The sequence below is a fragment of the Macaca mulatta genome, chromosome 4 (genome assembly GCF_049350105.2).
Source record: "Macaca mulatta isolate MMU2019108-1 chromosome 4, T2T-MMU8v2.0, whole genome shotgun sequence".
In the NCBI taxonomy this organism is placed as follows: Eukaryota; Metazoa; Chordata; class Mammalia; order Primates; family Cercopithecidae; genus Macaca; species Macaca mulatta.
Window position 1 is genome coordinate 29,644,631 of NC_133409.1, and position 19,421 is coordinate 29,664,051.

Sequence of the window (19,421 nt, forward strand, 5' to 3'; positions counted from 1 at the left end):
CTATTGAAAAATGATAATGACAGTACGATGGGTGGCTTTACTATTCAGGGACAATAGTGACTGGCAGTAATGGTGGGGAACTATTGAGGAGGACATTGCCTTGTTCCTTAAATGTCTCTAAGCCTTCAGTATCTTCAGCATGTCTGTGCCTTCACCCTAATGAAAAATTCACATAAATATGCTGTTACAATTAGTAAAATTGTGGCCTCAGGTGAGTCCTTAAATGGCAGTAACATCTCTGGAAATACTTAACCTGTTCATTGAAAACTGAGCCTTTAGAGTGAATGCAGCTAACTTTTCAAAGCTCTTAGGGAAAGGAACACTCACAATATGGGAAAAGATACCTGTGGGGAGGGAACAAACAGGAAAGTGAGAAAACAGCAGGAAAAGCTCTGCCTGAAAAGGATTCAGTACGTCGAAAACTATAAAGTCAGTGAGAAGTTGATCTTTCATTATCGTAACCAGCTGAGAAAATTCTGCCTCTAGCATCTGCTAGTAAAGGTGTGAAAGAGAGAACACTCATTTTGCCAAACTTAGATCCCACTCGTAGCTGATGAGTTCTAACTTTAGAGGTTGAAAAATAAAATTGAGACTTTTGAGCCTGGAAGTTCGATGAACTTTAACATATCATGGAGACTTGCTCATTGAATTTTTTTCCCTGTTTCCTACTTTTTCTTTTCATTTCCATCCTTCCCTCCTTCCCTCTCATCCTTCCTTTCTTTTTTCCTTCCATGTTTCTTCCTTTTTTTTCCTTTTTTACCTTTCAGTGCATTACAAGGATCACCTTAAAACAAAATTCTTTGTATTCTAGCAGCAAAGTTTCTTCTCCAGGGGAGAGTTGATGTGCACTTCTTGAGAAGGAACTGTGAACGTATTGGGTTTAACATGTTCCTGTACCCTTAAGTAAAAAGCAACTGACTAAGACAATATTGCTATTTGTACATATAAAGAGGTACCAGGTCTAATATTGTGAGGTTTGAAAAGGAATGGAATTAATCAGGAAAAGCTGTTGAGAAGGGGTAACTCAAAGTATTAATTCAAAAGAAGAGAGATATGCAGAATGTTAATAGAAAGTTATAAGGAGGCTTTCACAAAAATGCAATATTTGTAGCAATACTCAGAATGCAAAAGGGATAGACCAATGACAGACAACACAAAACATTTATCTGGACCAAGAAGGCAGTTGGGATAAGACTTGGAAAAGTGAAATAATGGCCTTTGTTGGTACATGGACATGAGAAACCTGTTTTCAGGCAAGAAATAATTAAAACATATAATAGCAATGAACTTTAAATATTTTACATTATATCTTCAGTGAATCTTTCCACATAATCAGAAGAAATACGTTTTGTTTTTAAAACACTAGCTTTTTGTTTTTGTTTTTGTTTTGAGATGGTCTCTGTCACCCAGGCTGGAATGCAGTGGCAAGGTCTCAGCTCACTGCAACCTCTGCCTCCTGGGCTCAAGCGATTCTCCTGCTTCAGCCTCATGAGTAGCTGGGAGTATAGGTGCGCACCACCATGCCAGGCTTATTGATTTTATTTTATTTTGTATTTTTAGTAGAGACGGCATTTCACCGTGCTGGCCAGGCTGGTCTTGAACTCCCGAGGTGATCCACCTGCCTCAGCCTCCCAAAGTGCTGCATTTACAGGTGTGAGCCACCGCATGCAGCCAAAAGACTAGCTTTTAGAAAGGCAAATACCACTGGACTTTACTCATGTGTTTTTAGAGCGATGGTTGTAATTTTCCATGCTCACAGAAATATTTTCTAAAATCTTTCCTGAATAACTAATGTCAGGAACCAAGAGCTGGAGTTAACCCTAGCTATGGTGTAATATTGAATTAGGACATATAATCAGCCAAATCCCAAAGTTACCCATAGTTGAAGACTATGAAACAAAGTAGGGACAGGAGCATATATCTGCTCTCCCATCATAATATAGTGGAATGACTCACACGTTTGAATTTTGGAGTGGGTAGATATAAACTTTTTTCTGTTCTGGGCTGTATTTCTATAAAGACAGCTTTCATTCAACTGGTTAAATAAAACACATTTGTAATTTTGCTTATCTTCTCAAAACCATACTTTCTCCGCTGTTCTTCCTCACATCTCGAACAATGTAATTTGCTTTCACTGCTTTTCATATGCTACCAGGATAACTTTAGCATTGGGAGTTTTACATGTAGAAGTGGATTTGCATAGATCTATGCAAGTATCACCAGAAAATGCTATATTTGGAGTTAGAATGATAAATTCACCAGCAGAAAACAAGCCATGAATAATAACAATTTTAAAGAATTTTTCAGGGTTTTCTATGAATGAGTGTCCACATGTAGATATTGGCAGTGCGATACAGAACAGTGCTCTCTGATGATAATTTAAAATTTTATCCAGTATATGTTGATTGTAAATAAATAAGAGTTCATGAAAATATGTGATTCTTGATGTCAAATACAGCCTCCCCCACTATTTCATCTCCTGCATCTTTTGCTAATTACGGGATGTTATTCATCATGGATTTTCCTATTTATCTCAGTCATAAAGATGAAATGCATATAGTTTTGTTAAAGTAAATATTTATACTTCCCAGGGTATGTTTTGTTTGTTAACATTTGCTTTTTTCCCTTAAATGTACTTGCTTGGCATTCCTCTAATGTCATCAACAGAAATATGTTTTAAGGTATGGAGAATGCTGACTTGGTCCCATTCTTGGCTCTGAAAGTATTAAAAGCACTGTTCCTGGTCATGGTTTCTGCCTCTCTGGATCCTTGTGGAACTCACGAGAGTATTCTGGGGGTAATTAAGGTTAAGCACTAGGAATTTATAATAATAGCATCTGTGTTACCAGCTTTCTTATGACTACTATTCAATACAGCACCTGTACTGGTTGCCCCACATGTCTCCTGCACAGCTCACCCAATCCTACAAGAGAAGGATTAGTTTTATTGTAATACCTTTTGGCTCATATGTAATGGCACTTGCAGTCTCTTACCATTCAAAACCTTTCAATAAACAGGATTTATTGAATTGGCACTTAGGTCCCTCTTCAATCTAGCCCCAGTTCATCTTTCCAATGCTATTTTATACTACTACTAACAAAATCCCATCTCATAAGTATAAGGCTACATATTGCTACTTAGAAATACAAGTTGTAGCTCTATAATTTTGATTATTGGTCCACTTTACTTAAAATGGTCTTTTTTCCCCTGGTTGTGGGTCTATCTAAGCCTGAGTCTTTCAGGTTCCAGCTAGAGTTCCCAGGCACCATACCCTTTGAATTCTTGGACATAGATTGTCCACATCACTTAAGTACTTATCAAATACTTTCTTATATTGGTATATTTTATTTTTATACCTAGTTTCCCAAAAGAGAAAATAGCCCCATGATGTCATATATGCTATCTTGCTATCTTATATAGATTCACATCACATCATTATGGCCTGGTAAGGTGATTTACATATGGTATAGGAATTATTAATATTTGTGTAACTAACTTGATAACTCTAGGCTTATTGCCATTTAGTAAGAAGTGCATTTCTAGCCTTTTAGTAACCACACGGCCTAGAAATAAGAAGTTATCCATTTTTAATATTATTCTAAAAGAAGAAGGCAATAGAATACTCCAGAAATCTAAGAAAATATTTCATATTTTTAAATTGCAACTCAAAATTTCTCACTTTCACACTCCACCTTCAAATCTCTGCAATCTAGCCCCCATTACTTACTATCATAACAGTTATGTACATGTGTGCTTTGCTCTTCAAATACCATAAGCTGGAAAAGTAAATTTTCAGTTTTTTTTGAAATTCTGAAATGTCATTAGTATCATTTTCTCATTTACTTGTCAACTTTTTTTTAATCAAATGCTTATTATTTGTTGAGCAATTAGGCTTCTTACATTGACCTGAATACATACAGGCCCTGTCAGAAACAAATTTTAGTGCTAATAACAGCTTTCATGTAACACATCATCAGACCCTGTTATTTTGAAGAAATGACATGACCAAAAATGAGGTCCTTTAATCTGAACTTTTTGAAGATTTACTAGCAGATATGAATAAATAAATTAACACCAAGATTTTTTATCACTATGCTGATGTGAACATATAATTACGAAAGTCTTCTTTAGATTTAGAAGTTTTATCATCTTAACAATTCTGAGTCCCTTTTTCATGTTTTTCCTGTGAATACATCCAGAGTGTAAAAGATTTTGTTTGCGGTTTTCTTTTCTTTTTTTTTTTTTTTTTTGAGACATAGTCTCGCTCTATCGCCCAGGTTGGAGTGCAGTGGCATGATCTCGGCTTACTGCAACCTCCACCTCCCGGGTTCAAGCGATTCTCCTGTCTCAGCCTCTGGAGTAGCTGGGACTACAGGCTTGTGGTACCATGCCCTGCTAACTTTTTATATGTTTAGTAGAGACGGGGTTTCACTATGTTAGCCAGGATGGTCTCAATCTCCTTACTTCGTGATCCGCCCGCCTCGGCCCCTCAAAGTGCTGGGATTACAGGCTTGAGTCACCGTGCCCAGCTTGTTTGTGGTTTTCTACCTTATTTTGTGACATTGAGATTTGTGGTTTGTGTCAAAAGTCATAATTTTGAGCTGAAAATTACAAAGCATACAGGAATTAAATAACTTGCTGATATACATAGCTCAGATCACACCAAGGAATTCCTGTTATATTTAAAAGGGGACTTCAAGATTACCTTTATGTTGTCTGTTTTACAGGAAGAAATTTCCATTTTGTAGTGAAAACATTGCATATGTGCACATACACACAGGGACTTCCTGTTTAAATGTCTACAGGAAAATAGATGAAAGTATAAAATAATACCAGAAATTTTCCATTTAATGATAGCTGGTTGAAGAGATACACTCACTTATATTTTATCCTAAAATACCAACAAATTGATGTTAAAGAATCAACAGTGAGACAAGAAGTGTCAGCAATTTTTAGAAAATTGAAAGTAGATAGAGGATTGGCAAGTGAGTTAGCAGAAAGGAAAACCCAAAAACTTATGAACATGCAGAGGAGGATTCCAAAGTACAAATTTGGCAGGTAACATCCTCTAACAACAGGATTTGGAAGTGGAAGGAATGTGTGAGGTAGAGAACCAAAAACTAGAATAGGTTGAATAATCTGTTTGAGGAACAGGTAGCTTGCCTTAGCCTCTTCCAATGATCTCTACATCACGCTTCTCCCCCAAAACAGGCAAGCCTCTTGAGGCACAGGTCAGCACCAGCAGTTTCTAAACAGAGAATTAAATTAAAATCAGCATACTGAAAAAATAAAAACTCTCTACTATGTAGCAAGACCACCAGCTCCTTCCCAGTTCAGCCCCAAAATGCTGTGGTCTGTTGCCTAATCATAAGAAGACTTGCAGACCCAAAGCAAAATCCAACAGATTCCTATAGATAGAGCATTTGGAAGGCACTGCCCCATCATCTTATGTGAGAGACAACAAATGACCAGCACACTAATGCAGAACAAAGCACCAATCGAGTTTTAGTTCCTCCTATTTAATATGAAAAGACAACCAGGGATCACCAGACTTTTAAGGAAGGCTCCAACATGAAAGTCAAAGATAAGAATAAACATAATAGAAAATCTTTAAGTCATCCTCACTGGCTGTTCCCACTGTTGGGAATGCTCTTTCTCATCTTTGCTCTGTTCACTTCTTTACTTCATTCACTGGTTGCTGTTCACATGTAAGATACTGAGATAGCTTTCCTTACCATTACATCTAAAATAGTGTTACCCACTCGCTCATCCCCACCCAGTTCTTGGTCATTCTATTTCTTTACTTGAATTTATTTTCCTTATTATATTAATCACTGCACAGGTATTTTGGTATATTTATATATTTGTTGTCCATCTCCTCCATTCCAAAACAAACATTCATAAGGGCAGGAATATTGTTTATGACACATAGGAAATAATTGTTTTTAATATTTATTTATTTATTTATTTAGTGAAGATGAGTAACTTGAATAAAGCAAAAGCAATGTAGAAAATATAATTTTAAAACTCTGATAATTCAGAGAACTAAGAAAACTTATAGCCAAGACACAATTAAAAGAATAGCTATATAAAAAGAACAATTAGAGAATAATTAGCTCTTAGAAATTCAAAACATTAAAAATTTTAAAATACTTCATTATTAGACTGGGAAGATTTGGCAAAGAAAATCTCAGTGAGTAAAGAGAAATGAGAAATATAAACAGTATGAAAGAAAAGAAGGTGGGAGATCAGTCCTGGAAGTCAAATGTCTGACTAACAGAATTTCTTGTAGTAAAAGAAAGAGTGGAAGGGAGGGAAAAATTAAGGATATAATGCAATAATATTTTCTAGACTATAAGTAAAGGGCCCATGTATTGAAAGGTCCACAGATGCTCTACAAGATAAATGAAAAACAGCAACAACAAAAAAAACCCGCCCAGTTACTTCCTTTAGAGAATTTCAGAACTTGGAGCTAAACGTATTTCCTACATAAAGAAACCTCAGGCTGGGTGCAGTGACTCATGCCTGTAATCCCAGCACTTTGGGAGGCCAAGGTGGGTGGATCAGTTGAGGCCAGGAGTTTGAGACCAGCCTGGCTAACATGGTGAAACTTCATCTCTACTAAAAATACAAAAATTAGCCAGGCGTGGTGATGCATGCCTGTAATCCAAGATACTCCAGAGGCTGAGGCAGGAGAATCGCTTGAACTCGGGAGGCAGAGGTTGTAATGAGCTGAGATCACACCGCTGCACTCCAGTTTGGGTGACAGAGGGAGACTCCATCTCAAAAAAAAAACGAACAAAAAAAAAAAAAACAAGAAACCTCAAATATATGAAAGGAAACCAAAATAAGGTGTAGAGTATATATACATTTTGAAACCTAAAAACAAAACCCTAGTATTTTATGTTATTAATGGATATGTTAATATTTAGGAAAACTGTAAAAAAAAAAAAAAAAGTCATGTGAACACGCTAAAATCATGATAGTAATTATCCCCGAAGAAGAAGTGAAGAAAGTAATATTTAGGAGAAATACAGAGAAAGGCATAATTTATATTATATAAAATATTATATTAAAAGTGACTTCAGTCTGGGAATGGTTGCTCACACCTGTAATCCTAGCACTTTGGGAGGCTAAGGCAGGCAGGTCACTTGAGGTCAGGAGTTCAAGAGCAGCCTAGCCAACATAATGAAGCCCCGTCTCTAGTAAAAATAGAAAAATTAGCCAGACGTGCTCACTTGAACCCAGGAAGTGGAGGGTCTAGTGAGCCAAGATTGTACCACTGCACTCTAGCCTGGTGACAGAGCGAGACTCTGTCTCAGAAAAAAAAAAAAAGACTTCGAGCAAATATAGCCTAAGGAAGGTTTAATCAAACTGGGTGATGGGTATAATGACATTATTATAATATCCTTTATACTCTTCAGTGGTTTTGGAAATATATCATTACTTTAAAAAAAAAAAAAGATGCAAACTGCCAAAAGAAAGAAAGAATGGAAACAGGTTACATTTTTTTTAAATGTAGGGAAGCAAAATGATGTTGGACTTCTTAACTGCAAAAATAGAAACTAGAAGAAAACGGAGAAATTTCCACATGGTTCTGAGAGAAAATCATATTTAACCAAGCAATATATATGTGTCCATCCAAAATATCAGTCAATTAATATAAAAATGGAATGAAGGCACATTGATCAGACTTAAGAAACTAGTGACTAACATGCTCTGCAAAACAAGATAAGAAACCAGTTAAGAGAAAGACATGAGAAATGTTAAAGAGAAATTATACCAACACTTGTTAATAATGGCAAGATGGATTTTATTTGAACTACTGCAGTAGGGAAGAGAGACTTCAATATTGAACTGACATCATCTCCGAGTAAAACAAGCAAAGAACACTTTATTCAAGACCGTTGCAACTGGGGAGATCATTGCAGTAGAGAGAGAGACTGAACTCAGCTCCACTGAAAAGCAGGATTATTAAATGCTGAAGTGAACCAGTGGAGTACATTAGTGGGGAGGTTGGTGAATGTGTTTAGGCCGTCTGAGTTTGCTAATTGTCACTTATCTGAGTTAGGCTCCTAATCTCCTACAGAGATTGAAATAGAGGTGCTATCTTCTTTCACAATTACATTTCAAAGAGATATCTCTGACATCCTTGAGAAGAGTCGTAGAAAATTTACATCTCAAAGGTAGGGAGAAAAAATTGTTAATTGCAAAATGTCTAAAGTAAATGCTCTAAGAAAAGGGAGGTCAGAGGCCCATATTGAGGAAGAAATCTGTCTAAAGTTTAGTAGAGCTGATAGGAACATTAACGTCATGTTGGTCAGATCCAGGAAACTGGGGATTCAACATACAAGAGAACTGATGATATTGGGCGAAGGCTCACATTCAATTATGTGCATCAAGTGCATGGAGTGTGACGGAAGTAGGAGCCTGGAAGATTCAAGTCATAGTTCACCTGAAAAAGAACAAACGAACAAAAAAGGCTTTAAATGACCCTGAAGTATTGGACCATGTAGAAATTAATATTGAATGAATCCTTACAGTTCTATTGGTCAGTTTGAAAATAATTAGTGATAGATATGCCACAAAGAGATGATGAAAATATGCCCAAAAATGTGAAGAAATCAAAAAAGAAAGATAACTGGAAAATCCCAAAATACATGGCGATTAAACAACACATTCTAAATAGCACATGGGTCAAGAATAAATCTCAAGACAATTTTAAAAGATTTTGAACTAAATGGAAATTAAAATACCACTTTTTAAATTTTGTAGAATGTAGTGAAAGCACTGCTTTGAGAGAAAGTTATAGCATTGAATGCATATTAAAAAAATCTAAGATCAATAACGTAATCTTCCAATTTATCACTCTAGGAAAAAAAGAGCAAAGTAAATCCAAAGTAAGCAGAAGGAAAGACATGCTACAAATTAGAAAATAAATCAATAAAATTAAAAATAAGAAATCAGTAGTGAAAACCAACAAAACTATAAACTGCTTCTTTGAAATGTTTAATAAATCATTAGGCCTTTAGTCAGGTTAAGAACACGAGACGGAAGTTAAGAATTACTAATATTATAAATGAAAGCGGGAATATAACTACAGAGACATGGACAAGAAAGGATAATAATGGTATATTGTTAACAATTCTATATCTAAAAATTTAACAACCAAGATAAAATGGAGCAATTTTTGAAAGACGTGGTCTAACAAAACTGGTAGAAGTAGATAAATTGAGTAGGCCTATATCTATTAAAAAATTGAATCAGCAATTATTACCTTTTTAAAACAGAAAGCACCAGACCCAGATAGGTTCACTGGTGGATTCTACCAGCCATGTAAAGAAGACATTATACCAATTCTGTACCATCTTTTTCAGAAGATAGAAGCAGAGACACTAACTTCGTAACACATTCTATAATGCTAGCATAACCCTAATACCAAAACCAAAGGCAACACAATAAAAGAAAACTGTAGTCCAATATCCCTCATGAATATAGATGCAAAGACTTTCAACGTATAACATGTATAACACTCAATATAGCAAATTGAATCAGAGAATATATAAAAAGAATTATACACCACAACAAACTGATTTGTCCCAGGTATGCAAAGCTGTCTCAACAGTCAAAAATTAAGTCATGTAATACATCGCATCCACAAACTAAAGAAGAAGAAAAATTAGAATATCTATAGATATACATCATATCAATAGATGTAGAAAAAGCATTTGTCAAAATCCAGCATCCATTCATGATAAAAATAAAAAATAAAAAATAAAAACTCTCAGCAAACTAAGACAGAGAAATTTCCTCAACTGGATAAAGAGCACCTATAAAAAATCTATAGCTAACATCCTAAAAGTGAGAACTGGAAATTTTTCTACTAAGATCAGGAACAAAGCAGGGGCATTCCCTCTCACTACACCTCTTAATATTTTACTGGAAGTTGTAGCTAACACGACAAGACAAGAGAAGGAAATAAAGTTACACAGATTAGGAAGGAATCGATACAAGTATTTTTGCTCACAGATAAAATGATTGTGTAGAAAATCTTCAGGTATTGGCCCCCAAAATACTCCTGTAGCTAGTAAGCAGTTACAGCAAAGTTTCAGGATACAAGGTTAATATGCAAAAGCCAATTAGTTTCCTAAGTACTACCAGTAAACAATCAGAATTTGAAATTTAAAACACAATACCATTTATATTACCACACACATACAAAAGGAAATATGTAGGTATCAATTTGTCTTCATCTATTTTATACTGATGTAACAAAATACTACAGACTGGGTAATATATAATTTTATAAAATTTATAATTGCTCATTTATGCTGCCTCTTAATAAGGGAGAAGGTATCATGTGGCAGAAAGGCAAAAAGAAAGGGAGAGATGTGAGAGGAAAGAGAACAAAAAGAAGGCCAAACTCACCCTTCTGGAGCAAACCCACTCCCGTGGTGGCAACAGTAGTCCATTCATGACAGTGGAGTACTCATGGCCTAATCACCTCTTGTTATGCCCACCTCCCAACACTGTTGCACTGGGTATTAAATTCACATGATTTTGGGGTGACATATTCAAACCATAGCACTTCTGGCCCTCCAGAATCTATGCTCATCTCACATGCAAAATATATTCATTCCATTTCAATAACACCAATGTCTTAACTTGTTCTAGCACCAACTCAAAAGTCCAAAGTTGAGAGATTCATCTAAATCAGATATGGATGAGACTCAAGGCATAATTCTTCCTAAGGCAAATTCCCTCTAGCTCAAGCCTATGAAATCAAAACAAGTTATCTCCTTCCAAAATACAATGGTGGGACAGACATAAGGTGGACATTCCCATTCCAAAAGGGCGAAATAGGTAAGAAAAGAGGGGTGAATTGTCTCAATAAAGTTCAAAACCCAATAGGGCAAACAACATTAAATTTTAAAGCTGGAGAATAATCTCTTTTTTGACCCTATGTCCCGCCTTTTTAGTACACTGAGGTAGGAGTTAGGCCCCCAAGGCTTTAGGCAGCCCCACCTCAATTGCTTTGCTGGGCTTAGCTTGTATAGCAGCTCTCACAGATTAGGGTGTCATGACTACAGCTCTCTGGGTGGATGTTGCAGACTGGTAGGTCTGCAGTTCTGAGGTCTTGGGGATAGCCCCACTACTGTGGCTCCAGCAGGCCTTGCCCTAGTGAGGACTCTCTGCAGTAGCCTCACTACCTCAGTTCCACTAAGCATTGCTTAGTGACTGCCCCTGAAGCAGGTTTCTGCCTGGGCTTCAGGCTGCCTACTACATTCTTTAATTAGTGGATGCTGCCACAACCCCATAGCTCATGTACTTGGCACGTCTGCAGAGCCAGCACCACATAATTGCTTCAAGGCTTACTGCTTGAGTCCTCAGGAACAGTGGCCCGAGCTGTACTTGAGGCTGCTTAAGCCACAGCTGTGGGAGACAAGGAGGACTGAGCTTCTTGAATGTGCAGAACAGAGTTATAAACACAGGGAACAGAGGCCCAAAGTGGCCCTCGTCAAGGAGCTTGTGGAGGGCATCCTAGACCTGTCCCCCAAAATCATTCTGCCCTCCTATAGCTCTGGGTCTATGATAAGAGGGAAAACCTCAAAGATCACAGAAATGCCTTCAGGATCATTTTCCATTTTCTTAATGAATAACACCTGCCTTTCTCCTAGCCATACTGATCTCCTTATCAAATGTGTACTTGGCCACACCCTTGGATTTCTCTCCTGAAAAGATCTTTTATTCTGTACCAGATGGTCAAGGCTGAGAATCCTTTAAATCCCTAAGTGTGTTTTCCTTTAAATCATTTTATTTAAATCTAGTTTTGTCTTTAAATAATTTATTTCTTCTTGGATTTTACTGTATGAAGTTAAAAGAAGCCACATAACTCCTATAATATTTTGCTTAGAAATTTCTTCTGCCAGATATCCTGGTTCATCACTGTTAAATTCTGTCTTCCATAAAGCCTGGGTGAAGGATACAATTCAGCAAAGTTCTCTGCCACTTTATAACAAGGATGGCCTTTACTCCGGTTTCCAATAAGATGTTTCCCATCTCCATCTAAGACCTCATCAGAATGGCCTGTACTGCCCATATTTCTACCAGCATTCCTATCATAACCACTTAAGTAATCTATATGAAGTTTCAGACTTTCCCTGTAGTTCTCCTTCTTCTGAGTTGTCACCAGAATCATCCTTAATCCCCCATTACAGCAACACAAGCTTTTTCTAGCATTCATTTCAAAACTGTTTCAGTCTCTACTCATTACACAGTTCTCAATCATTTCCACATTGTCAGGAATTCGTTATAGTACCACTGAACTCCTCAGGTACCAGTTTTCTGTCTTAGTTTGTTTTGGACTACTATGACAAAATACCCCAGACTGGGTAATTTACAATAAATAAAAATTTATTTTCTCACAATTCTGGAGGCCAGGCAGTCCAAAATCAAGGGGCTGGCATCCAGCAAAGTCCTTATTGTGTTATAACATGACAGAAGGCATCACCAGGTAGAAGGACACAGAGAGTGCAAGAGAGGAAGTGAAAAAGAGGCCAGGCTCGCCCTTTTATAACAAACCCACTTGCATGATAATGAACCCCCACTCACCCCAGTCATAGCAGCATTAGTCCATTGCTGAGCATGGAGTCCTCATGACCTAATCACGTCTCATTAGGCTTCAGTTCCCAACAGTACTGCATTGGGGGATGTTTCCTACACAAAATTTTGGGGGATCCATTCAAACTACAGCAAAATCTAGCAATATGTGTATGAGATCTATATGAGAAAAACTGCAAAATTCTGTTAAAAGGAATCAAATAATTAAATAATGGTGAGAAATTCAATGTTTATGTATAGAAAGATTCCAAATTTTCAAGATTTCAGTTAACAACAGCTTGATCTATAGATTCATCACAATCCCAAAGTTCCAGCAAGTAATTTTATGGATATTGGCAAACTGATTCTAAAGTATATGTAGAGAGGTGAAAGACCCAGAATAGACGAAACTATGTTGAAGGAAAGGGGTAAAATCTGAGGAACAATAACACCTGCTCTCAAGAGTTAATATAAAGTTACAGTAACCAAAACAGTGTGGTATTGGCAAAAGAAGAGACAAATAGATCAATGGAATAGAATAGAGAACCTAGAAGTCCACCCACACAAATATGGTCAACTGTTTTATGCCAAAGAGGAAAGGTAATACAAAGGGGAACACAGGTAGTCTTTTCAATAAATGGTGCTGGAATAATTGCACATCCACATGCAAAAAAAAAAAACAAAAAAAAAAAAACAAAAAAAAAAACTGGACACAAACCTTGTGTCCATGACAAAAATTAACTAAAAATGGATCAAAGACCTAAATGTAAAACGCAAAACTATAAAGCTCCTAGAAAATGACACAGGAGAAAATCTAGATGAACTTGGATTTGGCAATGACTTTTGAAATAAGACACCAAAGGCATGATCCATGGAAAAAAGCATTAACAAGCTGTCCTCCGTTAAAATTTAAAAACTTCTCTCTGAAAGGTATTATCAAAAGAATGAAAAGACAAGCCATAGACTGGTATAAAATATTGCAAAAGACATATATGATAAAAGACTACCATATATGATATTTTAATCTATATTTTTAACAATATAATTTTTATCTTTTTAAGACTAAAATAGGCAAAGAACTCTTAAAACTCAATGATAAAAAGCAAACAACCCAATTTAAAAATGGGCCAAAGATCTTAGCAGACATCTCACTGTAGAAAATAAACAGATGGCAAATAAGGATATGAAAATAGTCTCAACATCATATGTCATCAGGGAAATGCAAATTTTGCAATATTCATACAACCAAATTTTAGAGAAATTATACAGAATGGTGGGAAATAGAAAGGGAATATTTCTAAAAATGTTATTTCATACATTTCATACTAGAAATAGGAGATAATACTTACATGATAAATGAATAATGTCAATGAGCATGATGTTTACAAAACAAAAGTAAATACTTAAAAGTAACAGTTATAAAAAATGAAAGTGGTTGCCTTTCAATAGGGTACTATGGAATGGAAAGGATTGTGGACAAGAAATGCTATTTTTGGCTATAACTTTATGGTAAATGTAATTATTAAAAATATATGTAGCTAATTGATTTTCTAAATAATAAATAATATAGAAAGCACATAAATAAATGTATGAAGTAATAAAATATTTTACTTGTCATTCAGACAATAGGTTCAAATGATCTTTAGAAATCTCAAACATAAATTAAAAGAGAAAATACCAAAAAAGTAAATAAATTTTAAAAAAGAAAAAAAAAAACAGAACTGACCCTCTAGAGAAACAAAAAATAAAATAAAAAAGAGAGAGAGAAATTAGAGTTCAGTGTTACCAGTTGGATTGTGCCCACTCCCCTAAACTCATGCTTATGGCCTAACCCCCAGTACCTCAGAATGTGACTTCATGTGGATATAGGATCATTTCAGATGTAACTACTTAGTGAGGTCATTAAAGTGGGCTCTAGGCCAATACAACTGGGGTCCTTATTTTTTAAAAAAAGGAAATTTGGATACAGCTTGGCACCCGGGGAAGTTGCCATGTGAAATGAAAGCAGAGATTAGGGTGATGCTTCTACAAGCCACAGAATGCCAAATATTACCAGCACACCATCAGAGGCATGCAATGGATTCTTCTTCACAAAAAGCCCTTTGAAAGAACCTTACTTACACCAGGATCTTAGAATTTTGGCCTCTAGAACTGTGAGAAAATAAGTTTCTTCTTAAGCTCCCCTATTTGTGATACTCTGTTATGGCAGTCCTAGCAAACTAATATGGTTACTGTATTAGAAAGAGGAACTAAAGATGGTTCAGATGTCTGTTAAATCCAGCATAATTCTCTGCCAGTATTCTTGAAATTATGGAAGAAAAATCAACTAAAGATACCATCCCGTATATTATAAATATTTTGTATAAAAATATTTATACAATTGTTAATTTCTCTTAAGAAATCAGTATTAGGAAAGAAAAGATTGTCTTTTTTGGGGCAATGGTATTCTTCATTCTCTTAGATAATGATAGCTGTGTTCCCATTGTGTCTCCATTATTACCAACAAGTCAGTTCTGAATTGAGTATCCAAGTGAGGCACTTACTCATGTCTTGGTTTCCTGGCTCACTAGCTATCATCTCCATTTTTTTGGCTCTTATTTTTTACCCTTGTTTTAATGGTATATGTTTGCTTTATTATGACAAGACTCTTTTTTGGGCAGTAGTTAGGATATAAATAATTAGTAAATAAATGATCGCTTCTGACACCATAGCTCTAATGGCCAACAAACTCAACTTACATCAATGCTTTTTAAAAACTTGTCTCTGCAGCTATGGTTACTAACTGTCCTGGTGTGCTGGGACTAAGGGACTTCCAAGGACAACTGACTTTCATTGCAAAATGCATGACAGTCCTGGGCATAACGGCATAGTTACCTATCTGAATCACTTCTATGTCTAATAGTTCACAAGCATGTTTTCACTGTCACTGCTTTGGGCTCTAGTCCCTGTTTGTAATTATGATTACCCCCTATAAACCCATGCATAGTTGATTATTGAATCATCTCGCTTTGTATGATAAACAATTTTGCTTCAACCGATGAGGAGCAATAATGCAAATAACCAGGTTCTAAGTCTCAGAAAATCCTCCTTACCATTGTTTCTCATGGAATCTCATAGTTGGTCTTGACTTCCTGTGAGAGAGGGAGGTTTACCGAGACCTTGAGCTATGTATATTAGATATCACCAGGAATTAGGGAACTGGATTGTGTTCTTGCTGGGGTGTGCAAGCCTGGCTGCCCCCACGGTTTAGTCTCTTGTCGGTTGCCTTTTTGAAAGCTTTTCTTTTTTCTCTTAGGCCCTGGGGATTTATCCAGTTTGCTTTGGTAACCAAACATTAAATGATCATGATTCTGAGAAAAATAACATAAAAAACATTCCTTTCTCATGATTTCCCCTGCAGGGCTCCCCATGGACCTGATTCTTCTGTTACCATTGGATAAAATAAATAGGAGATCTCCTACTTTTGTGGTTATTCCAGATAATAAAAAGTTATCCAAAGTCACTATAGTTTCCAAAGAATTCTCTGTTCAGAAATGAATATGTCTGACATTGTAATAAAAAATCCAAGTTGTATTCAAAATTAAACTTCTTCTTTCCTGTAGGGAAAAGTTGTATGCTTCGTGTTTCACTTTGGTCCTTACTAACTAACCCCATCCGTGTCTCACAACTATTATCTGAGATCTCAGACCCCACCATGCTTGGAGTATAACAATGGAGAGGGCATAAGGGAGCAGGAGAGATGTCTAGGTACTAACAGAGTTTGGTGGCTAATGAAATTGAGAGGTGTCTCAAGACACTTTTCTGGGGTTTTCAGAGTCCCAATTGCATTAAATATCTCATCTGTAGGTACATGATTTAGTTGGTGTCTCTTCCATACTTACCATATTTTAACACTCCCTCCCTCATGCCCTAAGAATAGGTGATGGTCAAGATTCAGCCATTACCCCCCTACCCACCGGTCTTCTTGGAAATCCTCGGAAGAAAACCCATGTTAGCTCTCTCTCATGACAGCTCACATCTGCTACCAAGAACTATTACTTTAGATCCATGATATGTAGCAGTGCACTTTCCTTTCACATATTGCCTAATTTTTGTTTGACCACTTAGCAGGTAACTCTAGCCACAGGCTCTCTTTTGAGATTGGTCAGGCCTGAGTCAGACACTAGCTGCTGTGTTTCCTAGGTTCCAAAGATACTTTGAAGCTTTTCTCAACAGGCTTGCGAAAAAAGAGAGATCACCCGCACCCCACCCAACCACCACCATGGAGATGATGACACTCGTAGCACACCTTTTTCCAAAGAAGTTCCACTTGTAATCTCCAAATTCCCTGACCATTTCAACTCAACCCTTCCATATGTTCAATGTGAGCGTGTGGCTCCATGTCACAAACGATGACTTAAGACGTTATCTATACAGGGTCTGCCTAGTCCATCAGAACTTCACTGTGGAGTGAGTAGTTGGCACCTATTGTGGCCGTAACTATCACTGAAACTGATATAGTGCAATTTCCCATAACTGAACTTTTTTTCTTAGAATTTATCTTTCTTCATGACTTGCTGAATAATAAAATGCTTTGATACATTTCCTTTAGCCGTTCTTTCCCCAGAAGACAACATTTGCCCATGTGCCATTGATAGCTCCACGTTGGCATAGGTGATTGCAAGCTCTCTGAGTGCAAAACTCTACTTTTATTCCATTTTATTCCATTTATAGCTGTGTATCACCTAACATGTTTAGAACTTCATCTAAATAGTTGATTTATTATCTCTACCCTGCAAGAATTTGATAATAATATTTCCTAAAAAATATTTACTTCTTAATTCTTAAGAAATATTATGACCGATTTCACAAAAATTGGTAAGATTGGAGAGACACTAATTTGCCCAAATAATAGGAAGGGAGTAAAAGCAAGTAATCTTATGTTTTCTTAAGTAAGGGTCTTATAAATTCAAGCATTAGCCACAATATTATGTTAAATGTTGCAGAATTGAAGTATAGCTTTAAGATTTAAAATGTGTGAAAAGTAAACATTTTGAGAGAAAAAATAAAGCAGATTTAGAATAGCATGAACTTCACTTGATAAAAATTTAAATCATTCTCTTTGTAATATATGCAAGTCTTGAAAGGTAAAGACTCTTCAGTGTTATAATGAATATAAATCATTAGTAATGTAAATCACTAGGAATTTCTCTAATAAAATAATTTGATCTATATTATGATAGTCAGGAAAAACCTTCATAAATAGGATGAATCCACAGATGCATAATTACTTTAGCTGTGTCCTTGCTTTCTGTAAAATACAGTATGGGGGAGGAAAACAAACAAACAAACCCACATTTCCAAATGGGCAAGTCAAAGCAAGTCAATCCCAAGTAAGCTGACTAACATTTATAAAGTAATTCTCATCTTTATAAATTGCCTTCTTGCAGGAAACAGACCTTATCCTGACTTTTAATATATCAATGCACCGATCTTGGTGGATGGAGAATGGACCAGGATGTACGGTGACGTCAGTGACACCGGCCCCAGACTGGGCCCCAGAAGACCATCGCTACATCACGGTCTCAGGGTGTTTGCTGGAGTACCAGTACATAGAAGTGGCTCATAGTTCCCTCCAGATTGTCCTCGCAGTAAGTGTTGACAGCCAACCGCTCCTTCTAGTGCCTCTGGGGTTGTTTTATTTCTGTGCAAACTGAGTGCACACAAATGGAATCTGTGGATAAAGTGTGGCCTTTTTGCTTTTTCCTCATTAATGCGACTTTTAACAGGAAATTGTCAGGTTAAACCAAAGCATCCCCTGGACTTAATGTGCTGATTTTCTTCAGCAATTAGTAAATACCCTTGTTATCATCAGCATTTTACCTAGGAAATCCAATCAGTCAAGATATGATTACTTGACTTTTGGTAGACTTTTCCAGGGATTCTGAAGGGATGATCAGCGATTTTTTCATAACATTCTACAATACCTAAAATTATAAGATTTCAATAATTGTTTCCTCTTCTAGTGCTTCTTTTGGCTGTGCTGCTAGCCCTGGGATTTCTCTTTTCCATTTGCCCTATCTCCTTCTTCCTTCGTAGATTTCTCCCAGGCACCATCCATCACCTTTAATCTCCCACTTTTTTCCAGAAAAAAATTCACATTTTCTACAGGTTCTACTTCTAAGATATTCATGCCTCCATGTTTCATAGTACTGTGCCAATAAAAAACCATCCTTCTACCAGGAGGCAGTAGGACTTACAAATAACTTATGTGTACAACATATGCCTATTTTATATAAAATACATGATTTAACATTGTATTACTATGACAAAGAGATAAATTAAAACACCTCTTTCTCAAGAAGGCCAACTGCATAATATCATGAGATTTATAAACCTAGGGCAATTTTATGACACATGAATCCATTTATTCATTACAGATCTTAAATGTAGAACTGCATATATTTTTCTTAGATTCATGCGGATGTGCAATTGATGTGCATAGTATTAAAATTGTTAGCAACAAATGATGCAAGTAGAATCTGCTTTTTACCTCTTTAGTTAATTATTTTGGAAATGATATTGACTCACAGTTCTTGGATAACAATAAATAATAGTTTCTGGGTAGAGTGGCATACAATTCAGAGAAACCAAATTCTTCTGGCATTAAAAAACTATGTGAGTGTGTGGGTGTTAGATGATATAACTAATATATCCTTGTTATATTTTTAATGGAGTGTGTGTGTGTGTGCGTTGTGATAGACTAAGGAAGCTAAGTATGCTATGTTAGTAAACACTTCCAAATTCTCTGTAAATAAAAGCCATAAAGATTTCTTCTTGTG

At 36.2% G+C, this 19,421-nt stretch overlaps 1 protein-coding gene across 1 annotated transcript in view; it reads left to right on the forward strand.

The window, feature by feature from the left end:
* NKAIN2 (sodium/potassium transporting ATPase interacting 2) overlaps positions 1–19,421 on the forward strand; it is a 1,029,637-nt gene that overhangs the window by 841,968 nt on the left and 168,248 nt on the right. The window contains exon 4 of the mRNA XM_001107707.5: positions 18,030–18,230. Within this exon, the coding sequence (XP_001107707.3) occupies positions 18,030–18,230 (201 nt within the window). The remainder of the gene's footprint in view (positions 1–18,029; positions 18,231–19,421) is intronic.